Consider the following 11,392-nt stretch of genomic DNA (forward strand, 5'->3'; position numbering starts at 1 on the left):
CATGTCGCTAAACAGTAAGTTTATTTTGTTCTATCCAATAAAATAAAATTTATTATGCATAATAAATTAGTTAACATCAAGCCACCTCATACTAAGAGATAACAACACATAAAAAATAAATTTATATCACTAAAGAAATTACAGGGATGAGTAGTGGACTAAGTCGCGATAAGACGTTTCGCGACATTGTCCAAATTGTTTAAGGAAGACTATCAACCCCACAATCCCCAAGATAAAATAGCTCACACAAACTGTATCGAAGTTCAACTGTAATGTAGAAAACCGTTCTAGAATTATATCCTCTATATGGTAGTTAAAACCACTTGCAATATGATACTATCACCACCATAAATCAAAAGAAACACGACACAAAAACCACTTGTAAAGAACTATGGTATTAGGATTACTCAAAAATCGAAAAAACTACGACCCAAAAATCGCTTTAAAAATCGAAGGTCTACAACATAAACCGCTCTAAAAGGAAAGTGGTATTAGGACCACTCAAAAATCAAAGGGGCTACATCACAAAAACCTCTCTAAAAGAAAGTGATGTTGGAACCACTAAAAATTGAAGGGATAAAAAGAAAGGGAAGAAGTTGTTTCGAAATACATCGAGCAAAAAAAAAAAGGAGAAAAGAGAAATACATCCAACTTTGGTGTGCTTTTCACAAGAGTTTGACACTCTTTCTATAGTGATGGAAGCAAATCCACATATGTTAATTGTCCAATGTGGGACTTTAGTATTTATAGAGTTGAAAACTACTCAATATATGAGAGCTTACCAATGTGCGACTTCAAAAAAAATTAAATTCACACACTAACATACTCTATGTTCTAACAATCCTCTACTTGAATTAAAAATATATTTCTAAAGTAGCGTCAAACGCTTCTATAAGATTATAAACAAAGGTATCTCATGACTTGAACATTTGCATAGTAAGTGAGATTCAGATTCAACAAAGAGTGACTCATAGCCTTGAACTCTATCTCTGACATCAAACCCATACACAACCTTTTCATAGGGTGTATTCTCAAAAGTATGTGCATTAATGGTCCTGCACATTTATCCTAGTATAGTGAATGCTCTAGGAATTCTGCTTGAAAATTCGATAGGAAGCGATCTCACCTCCACATTCACAAATGTGAGTTTATCAAGAGTACTCTTGTAGCTAGGTACTCCATTCCACACAGAGTATAGATCTCATTAAGAATTTCTATTATTTAATCCTATCGTTGTTTCAAGAATCACGCTTCTGTGATTTATAATATTATGTTCATTTCATATCATTTCACAACGTGTTATTACCCATTGAGCTTAATTCTTGGGATATCTAGTCTTTTAGGTCGGGTTACCATCATGAGTGAATGTATAGGCATTAGTCTCATCCTTTTGGATGTATTTTGGACTTTCTCTCTAGCTAATGCATTTGTCAAAAGATATATTAAATTCTCATCAGCACGTACATGATCTACTATAACAACTCCTTTAGAAAATAACTCTCTAATAGTATTGTGCTTAAAATGTATATGTTGTCTCTTACCATTGTAATAACGATTCTCAGTATTTGCAATAGTCGTGGTACTATCATAGTGGATCAACACATTTGTCATAGGTTTTTTGCATAAAGGGACCCCAACTAGCAAGCATCTCAACCAGCTCGCTTTTCACTAGCAGTAGTTAGTGCCATCATTTTAGACTCCATAGTGGACTGAGCCAATATCGTATGTTCTTCGATTTCCAGGATACAACATCACTAGCTATACTAAAAATATAGCCATTGATTCATTTGGAATCATCTGATAAAATGTTCCAATCAGTCTCAATGTTTCATTCAAGGGCAGTTGAAAATATTTCATAATGTAATTCGTAATTCATAGTCCTTTTCAAGTATCTCATGAATCTTTTGATAGCGTGTCAATGTTTCATACTAGGCCTAATGTTAAACCTGCACAATAGTCTTATGATATAGGAAATGCCAGGTATAGTACAGTCAGTGGCATACCAGAGGCTTCCAATGATACTCGCAAATTCAATTTGACTAAGACCTTTACCAATGTTCTTGAATATTTTGACACTTGGATCATATAGATATATGATGTGCAAGTAGGTTTACACTCAAAATATTTGTATTTCTTTATGATCTTTTCAACGTAGTGAGACTGATATAAAGAAATTCTTTTTTATGACCTAGTAATCTTGATTCTAAGGATTACACTCGCCTTTTCGATGTCTTTCATATCAAATTTGTTACACAACAATGAATTTATAATATTTACAACATGAATGTTTAAACTAAATATGTGTAGGCCGTTTACATAGAGACATATGATAATGCAAATGCCATTTTCATATTTGTAATAAGTACATTTGCCATTTTCATTCACTTTAAACTCATTTGATATAATCACGTTATCAAACTTTTCATGCCATTGCTTAGGAGGTTGTTTTAGACCATACAAAGATTTATCTAACTTATAGACCTTGTTTTCTTGTCCATGAATCACAAAACCTTCAAATTCTTCCATATATAATTCTTCTTCCAAGTCACCATTTAAAAAGGATGTTTTGACATTTATTTGGTGTATCACCAAGTTATGAATAGAAACTAGAGAAATGAGTACCCTAATTGATGTTATTCTAGTGATCGGTAAAAATGTGTCGAAGAAATCTATATTTTCTCTGTCTCAACATTTGACTACAAGGCGAGCCTTGTATTTATTAACAGTTCCATCATATTTTAGTTTCTTTTTTTAAATCCATTTACAACCTATAGATTTGAAATAAGGAGGCAACTCTACTAAATGTCAGGTTCTGTTATACTCTAGAGAATCCATTCGTTTATAGCTTTTTGCCATAAGTTTGCATCCAAAGATGACAAAGCTTCTTGAAGATTTGTAGGATCGTTTTCTAAGGTATAGACTGTATAATGGGGTGTGTAATCTTTAGCAACTATGACTCTCTTACTTCTTCGAGTTTCTATTTCGTCTTGTTTGTTGCTTTCAGTGCTTCTCGTCATAGGAACATGACTTGGTTTGCTGCCCCCATTATTCCTTGATTTGAAAGGGAATTTATTTTCATAGAAGTCAACATCATTTGAATCTATGATCGCTTTCACATTTAGGTCATAAAGCATATACACTTTGATGTTTACTACATACCCAATGAATATACATACATAGGCTCTACTAGCGAATTTAATTCACTTGAGATCGAGGATTCTGATATAAGTCAAACAACCCCCAGTTCGAAAATAAGACAAGTTCTGTTGTCTTTTCTTCACTATCTCATAAGGAGATGTTTTGTTTATAGATTTAGTAACTATATTCAAAACAAAGCAAACAATCAATATAGTTTGCCCCCACCAATGAGATGCAATACTAGAGTCAAACATAATAGCAACAACTAGTTCAGTAAGAGTTATATTTCTTCTTTCAACTTTACCATTCACTTCAAGCAATTATGGTACATTTGTTCCATATATAATTCAACGCAATTAATAAAACTCATTAAACAAACTAGAATCATATCTGGTTCCTCTTAATCTTTTTACTAAATTCATTTTAAATTTCAATTACAAAGATCCTAAACGTGTCAATCGTTTCACTTTTTTTTTATTATTAAATATACAAAAGTATAGTAAGAACGATCGTTAATAAAAGTGGTAAAATAACGTTTTTTATTTCTTGTTAACGTCTCATCAAGCTCACATATATCCAATTGTAATTAATCTAAAGACTCAGATTCTCTAACTACAAGTTTATGTGAACTTTTTGATATTTTAGCTTGATTACAAAAATCACAATTTTGGAAATCACTTAAAGATAACTTTGAAAGTAAACCTAAATTACTTAAGTTTGAAATCACATGTGTTCACATGACAGAATCTCGCATGACAATTATTAATATCACACAACATGTAAACAGAAGGAGAAATTCTCTTAATTTCAACATTTAACTTAAACATGTCATGAGTGACGTACCATTTTCCAACAAAAATATCATATTTAGAATTGGTGTACAAATGTGCTCCTATAAAGTAAGTAAACCCTTCCTTATTCACAAGAAAACCATAAACAATATTTTTTCTTCTTCTAGAGAAGGGTTATCAGACTATTTAGAAAAAGCAAAAATAAAACTCTGACGCAGTTTTTCAATAATAACAACAATTTGAAATTCTTCATTTAAAGTCGCACCTTAATAGTTGATCTCAAGAGTTATCCTCCGAATTTCACACAGATTATAAGCAAGTATATTAAGAAAATAATTCTTATGGAAGTAATCATTATCCTCCCAAGAGTTAATTCTTTAGCTTTCTTATCCTTTTCAAAACATCAGCTTGAAAATTAATCATCCTTTTAAACATTCCAAGATGCGTTAAAAGCACAGGGTGTCATGCCATTGATCCTTTTAAACATTCCAAGATACATGAAGAGTCGGCAATACAAAGTATGACTTAACTCATACAAGTAAAGATTTTCCATACTACCACTACAATATTTTGATGTTACGGCAACACTCAATTTTTTATGATAAAAAAAAAAAAAACCGTTTTCATAGTATCCAATAGAGAACGGTTTTTATATTCCGTTGTAATAAAACAATAATTTTTATAATTTCTACGACAACGGTTTAAAACTGTTTTCATTATTTACTAGTATATTTATACAACATTTAATAACATTTTTGTTTAGGTTTTAATAAAACCATTTTGGTCGTCAAAGTAAACAAATTTTCCAAATATTTAGTTACCGCCCAAACACTTTTCCCTTGCAAACTCTGTTCCTTCTCTCTCGCGAAAAACAGTAACCCTCTCCTCTCTCTCTCTCTCTCTCTCTCTCTCGCACAAAGCAGTAAGCATCTCTTCTCTCTCTCATTTGATTGTTAGAATCATATTTAAGTAAATATATTAAAATAGTATACAAGAACTACGTCTAATTTCATGGGGTAAAGCATGTGTATGTTTATGCTTATATCTTTTTACCTTTTTACCTTAATGTGCATTACTTAGGAGAACTTCATTTAATAAACATATGGATTAAAAATTACGCAAACAATGAGAATATGTTCTTTGAAGATTTTAGAAATGCGTATGTCACGCTAGTTAAATCTGGTGTGAGTTGGAATAGCTTATAAATCAGGAGTTGAAGGTTCCAACTTAAACTGAAGCAACATCTTGTTTGTTATTTTGGGAGTTGTATTAAATTTTTGAATTAACTAAGTGTTTACATGCATGTTCATTAAATTTGTGTGCTTAGTTTTTAAATTTGAAGTGTAAGTGCTGGAAATTTGTAATTAAAAATTAGGATAATAAATATTGTTCAAGGAAAGCCAGTTGTTTCCTCAATATTGATGATGCTTGAGCAGAGGAGAAATAGAAATGGTGAACAGGTGCTGTTTCTGGAGTTGTTTCTGGCAATGCAATTTTCTTTGCAAAAATTGCAAGATCCTGAATTGTTATTTAAACTAGAATCAGGAGAAGACACAGTTGTTGTCATTCAGGTATAAATCCAGATCACATAAATGAATGCAACAAAGTTTATGTCTCTTTAACGCCTTACTTTATTCAATTCTATTGGGAAAAACATCAATATTTGAATTACCAATGCAAATTAATGGTAACAATTAATGGGAAAAACATCATAGACATAATTGAGAGATTGATAGATGATTTTGTGATGTATTGCATGGTGAAATTGTTAGCTTTCAATTAATGAGATTTCAATTAATGAGAAATTTTGTAAGTTTATGGTGGTGGTGAGGTACAATTATAGGCTAATATTAATGCTGAAGCAGTGTTGGACATTATGAACTGAAATATTCATTGTATTTGTATATTTGTGTGTGTGTATATATTGTTTGATTTTGCTTTGTATTTTTCATTGTGAGATGCTCATTTTTTATTCTTAGTAATATTGCCAATCTTGCATGTTTTTATATGGTTGAATGTTATATTTTGAGTGGTCCGTAAACTTTTCTCTTTATTCTAACAAAACTTTCATGTTCTTATTCAAAATATGTGATGATGTTTCATCTTGAATATGTCTCAATAATGGACGCTAAAGTAGAATCTTGAGCTTTTGGATTACAAAAACTTCTTGCGGAAAAAATTCCAGTAAGCTCATGATTACGCCTTACTTTATTTGAATCACTACTATTAGAAATAGTTGTCTATTAGAAATAGTTGAAGTCTACTTTGCATTTAAATTGATTCATTTGAAAATGGTTATGTATTGCTCTCACATACATGTGTCCTGGTTTGACTTTATAATCACATTTATAAATTTTAACATTGTCATTTATTCTTGATTTTACTTATTGAATATATTATTTTTATTTTGTAGATGAATGATGGTTATATGGATGAAAAATTTCAATATTTTGAAGCACAAGATGAAGAGATAGGTATTGATACTTAAGTTTTCTTTGTTTGTTTTTTTTATAGATAAGGATTTTTATTTTTGTTATTTTGATTGTCTCATTTTCTTTAGAATATAAATTAGCAAAATTGAATTAGTACGTACATCGTATGAATGATCATGAGTTACAACGCCTTTTAACTTGAATCAATGAAATGCGTATATTGCAATTGTTATATGTTAAATTTATTATAGTATTAGTATGTTATAATAATTATATATTATCGCAATTGTTATATTTTAAAATTTATTATAGAATTACAATAATAATGTTTTACTAAAATTATTTTTCTAAAATACAATAATTTACAATATTTTTTTTTATAAATATTTTATTTTTTGCAACGGTTATAAAGTGTTGTAATACCTTAATTAAAAAAAAGTCTACCGGAACGGTTTTAACTTGGCAATAGTGTAAAACTGTTGTCGTTGTAAATTTGAAAAATTGTTCTATATGTGATAGCTTCAAGTACAGTTTTCACAAAGCGTTGTTTTTTCAAAAGAAAACCACTGCGTAAGACAAAAACAACACTTTGGTTCGTCACAGACAGAAAACGGTTCCCGTAGATTACGACCAGTAAAGCAAAAATGTTGTAGTGTACATTACACTGGTAATTAGGGTTTGAAGCTATACTCGCACAAGTAAGTATTTAACTTTGATACGATTGTTAATACATATTATTGTAGTTTTTGTGATTCTCGTATCTATTTATAATATTGACTCAAAAATAGAGAATTTTAGACATCAGCGGGGTTGAGAATTTCTGTAATCTCTCACGACGTGACAAACCAAGATTAAGAATACTTTAAGAAGAGGGAATTGCGAAAAACATAAAAAAAAATAATAATAAAACAAAATACATGATTTAAAATACATGAGGTTTACACTCAATGATTTTACTTTTCTCTATTTCATTATACTCCACTTTTTCTATTTCCTTATTTTCCTTCTTTTTACTTTGATACTTTTATATGTGATGATTTTGAGATATAATACTTCAAAGTACAATTATCTATAAAGGTGAAACTTGATCGTGAACACTGTATATATACTTCAAATTAAGTATATAGTTAACAGTTTTATTTAAATAACTTTCTTGTCAAATTTTTTTTTTATCAATATATTCCCTTTTCAAAGATATATGATATACTATTAAAAAAAATGACATAATTAATGAAGAACATCTCTCTTTGCAATGACAATTTCATGTTGGTTTTGTTTTTATTTTTATTTTTTTATTTAAAAAAATTAAAGAAACTGCCTTTTAAAAAGGAACTTTATACTTTTTTTTATTTTGTATTTTTTATCAACAATTAAACTTGATAAAATAAATAATATAATTCATCAAAACTGATAAATAAATAAATAAATAAAAACAACAACAAAAAATTAATAAAGTTGAGATAAAATTGATCTCGAAGGTGGCCTTCGTAGAACTATAACGTCGAAGTTTTCATGTACGGAATTTTGACGACGTCTTAAATGTTTGTTCTTCATCTTTTTGTTCTTGAAAATGTCGTTACAATACTCTATTGAATTAAATATCCAACTGAACTCAATATAAAAATAGTTCTTCCGCAACATTCTCTTTTAAATCTAATTGGATATTTGATTCAATAGATTATATTCATTTTCAAAACTTGAAAATCGCTTTGTTGATATATATTATTAAGTAAATAGTGTATTGTTACGACATCAACGTCCTCATGAAAATGAATAAGAACAAACATATGATGTACTATGATGTCTTCAAAATCAGATTTTTTTATATTAGCATTAAACTTCTAATTAAGTACTAAATTGTCCCTGTTTTTTTTGATTAAATACTAAATACCACTCTTTTTATTTTATTTTTTTGTAGAGGTAAGAAATCGATTATTACCACACAAATTTTTCAATTGAATTTTTTTTAATTAGAGAAGGAAAATTGATTCTCGCTACACCGACCGATTTCTCAATGTTTCATATTTTAACTTTTTGTTTTTTGAACAGTTTTTTTATTAGCATGCTATTTAGTACGACAGAGAAGAATGGATAAATAATGGGGTTTGACCGATTAACAATGGCATGATGACCATTCATGAGGAAAAAGTAAATATTTTCTTTTTTATTTTAATTAAATAATTAAAGTAAGTTTTATTAATTTTATTTTAATTAATTATTATTTTAATTAAATAATTAAATATAGAGTTATTTTTATAATAATTATCTAATTAAATCTTACTTTTATTAATTAATTATTTGACATATTAACATTGGCATGATGACCATACACGAGAAAAAAGTAAATATTTTTCTTTTTACTTTTAATTAACTAATTAAGGTACGTTTTATTAATTTTTATTTTAATTCATTATTATTTTAATTAAATAGTTAAATCCAGATTTATTTTTATAATAATTATTTAATTAAATTTATTTTTATTAACTAATTATTAAAAAATTGAAATAAAATAGAGCCCATAAAAATAATAAAATTTAATTAAACATTAAAAGTACAAATACAATTACCAAATGAGTCAAAATAAAATAAACACGAATTTTATTACAATAACTTTATCACATTAATCTTATAGGTGTTTAGTCTCATATTGTGGGTTGTGCTCCAGCCCAATGTTAGGTCGACATGTATGGAGGAACAAAGATCTACTCTGCACCAAATAAATTATTCACAAAATCTTATTGGTTGAATGTAGAGATCGACGATGATCATTTTGTTGAGTTGACAAAAATTGAAATGATTATCTTGTTGATTCGATGCTTCATTTCCAACAGTAACAATGGAAGTCCTATTACATGCCTTTGTCTATTACGTCTTTTTTTAATGTGATGGTTGTTGAGACAAAATCTCTCTCAAATAGTTTTAATAATAATAAAATTATTTAAATGATTATGATTATGTTTAATGTCTAATATGTGCTCTTGAGTGTATTCTAATTAAGAAACAGGTTCTAAAGTAGCTAAAATATCACTAGAAGGGGGGTTGAATAGAGATATTGGAGTTTTTAAATTTTCTTTTAAAGATGTATCCTCTACGAGAGGATGAATGTCCGAGTATGGTAATTTATAAACTTTAATAGACAGTTAAGTAAATATAGAGAAGACAATATAGAGAATGATAAACCAAACTTTATATTGGTTCATCCAATGAAGGCTACATCCAGTCCTCACAAATTGGCATGTCCTCTTTACGTACATCTTTTCAAAGTGTATATTCTTAGCCTCACCAGGCTTACAGAATAAGTGATGAGTGATGATAGAATGATCTTTCTCTTTACAAGAACTTTCTAAGAGGATATTCTTAAAGATATAGTTTATGACTATAGAAAGTGTAAAGAGAGGATGAAAATGATCTTCTTAGCTTTGAGAAAAATATTCTTTGTAAGTAGTTGTTGTGTCTTGAGTTGAAGAGATCACTTCCTTTTATAGGGTTTATGAACCTGTATCCATGAACAAAAGGACTTTGGTGGCCGTTGGAGACTTGATCAAATGTCCAAGGTTCTTGGTCTGATTTACAATAATGCCATCCAACTGTCCTTGACAATATGACCTCAGGAGGATGAGTTTGCAGTTCATCCTCAGATAGAAGGCTCAACCTCCCTTGAAATTCAAACATGAGCTATCTTTTTGCTTTTTCAAGGCTTTTAGGGTTCGTCTTCTCAGGTTAGGTATCACCTTTTTTCCTTTTTGACTATTCTTTAGGTAATAGGATGAATATCGATTTGCTTATCATCCTCTTAACGTTAACTTTTGTCTTGTATCCTCCTTTTCTTAAATTGTTTCTTAAATTGTATCCTCCTTGTCTTGTATCCTCTTATCGTTAACTTTTGTCTTGTATCCTCAATTTTATCTTCTCTTTATTTTGATTTGGATTCATTGTTTATGTGATTCCGTATATTCTCTAAAAAGGTTCATCCTCATTGGTGATTCATCCTCTTGAATGTCTATCCTTCAGTTTAGAAAATATGTTGGATTAAATAAAATTCTTCTTCTTTTTATCAAGATGATGAAGAACATGTTTCTTAATTAGAATACAGTAAAACTATTTGATAGAGATTTTGTCTCAACAATCATAATCATATAAATAATCATAATCTCATTTCTCAAGAGGTCTTTGGTGTATTTCTCTTGGGAGTTCCTTCATCATCTTCATTTCTCAAGAGAAATACACCAAAGATCTGCTCAAAAAATACAACATGGGGTCAGCAAAAATTATGGGAACTCATAGGCATCCATTCTCAATGTTACACAAAGATGATGAAGAAACTCCCATATCTAAAAAGGAAAACAAAGGAATGATTGGATCAATACTATACTTAACATCGAGCAGACCTGACATAATATTTGCAGTTGGCATGTGTGCCAGATTCCAATCCTCACCAAAAGAATCACACCTTACAACTGTAAAAAGAATCCTCAGATATCTTGTTGGCTCAAATGATATGGGTTTATGGTATAAAAAATATCAAGACATTGATCTTACAACATACTCCGATGCTGACTATACAGGAGACAAAGTGGAAAGAAAGAGTACAAGTGGAGCTTGTCAATTTCTTGGAAAATCTCTCAAAAGTCGGTCATGCAAGAAACAAAGCACCATTGCCCTATCAACAACAGAGGCTGAATATGTATCAGTTGCACAATGTTGTTCTCAAATACTATGGGTAAAAAATCAACTTCAAGACTATGCTATGGTACACCAAAATACTCGTCCTCTATGACAATACTAGTGCTATTAATCTTTCAAAAAATTCAATACAACATTCTCGATCTAAACATATTGAAATCAAACATCATTTCATACGAGATCATGTTAAAAAAAGGGATATTGAATTAATTTTCATTGAAACTGAAAATCAATTAGTTGATATTTTCACCAAACCTTTTTAGGAGGATTGTTTCAAAAACATTTTGGAAAAACTCCCAATCATCAAAATGTCAAAATTAAATTAATTGTTTAAATGCATTAAATACA

The 11,392-nt window shown here is 29.4% G+C and overlaps 1 protein-coding gene across 1 annotated transcript; it reads left to right on the forward strand.

Annotated features, from left to right (window-relative positions):
• The first annotated feature begins 10,613 nt into the window (after positions 1-10,613).
• LOC140920684 (secreted RxLR effector protein 161-like) lies at positions 10,614-11,138 on the forward strand. Its single transcript, XM_073369487.1, has one exon. The coding sequence runs from the start codon at positions 10,614-10,616 to the stop codon at positions 11,136-11,138; it is 525 nt and encodes a 174-aa protein (XP_073225588.1).
• The last annotated feature ends 254 nt before the right edge of the window (positions 11,139-11,392 follow it).

The sequence above is a fragment of the Cicer arietinum genome, chromosome 6 (assembly GCF_000331145.2).
Source record: "Cicer arietinum cultivar CDC Frontier isolate Library 1 chromosome 6, Cicar.CDCFrontier_v2.0, whole genome shotgun sequence".
NCBI lineage: Eukaryota > Viridiplantae > Streptophyta > Magnoliopsida > Fabales > Fabaceae > Cicer > Cicer arietinum.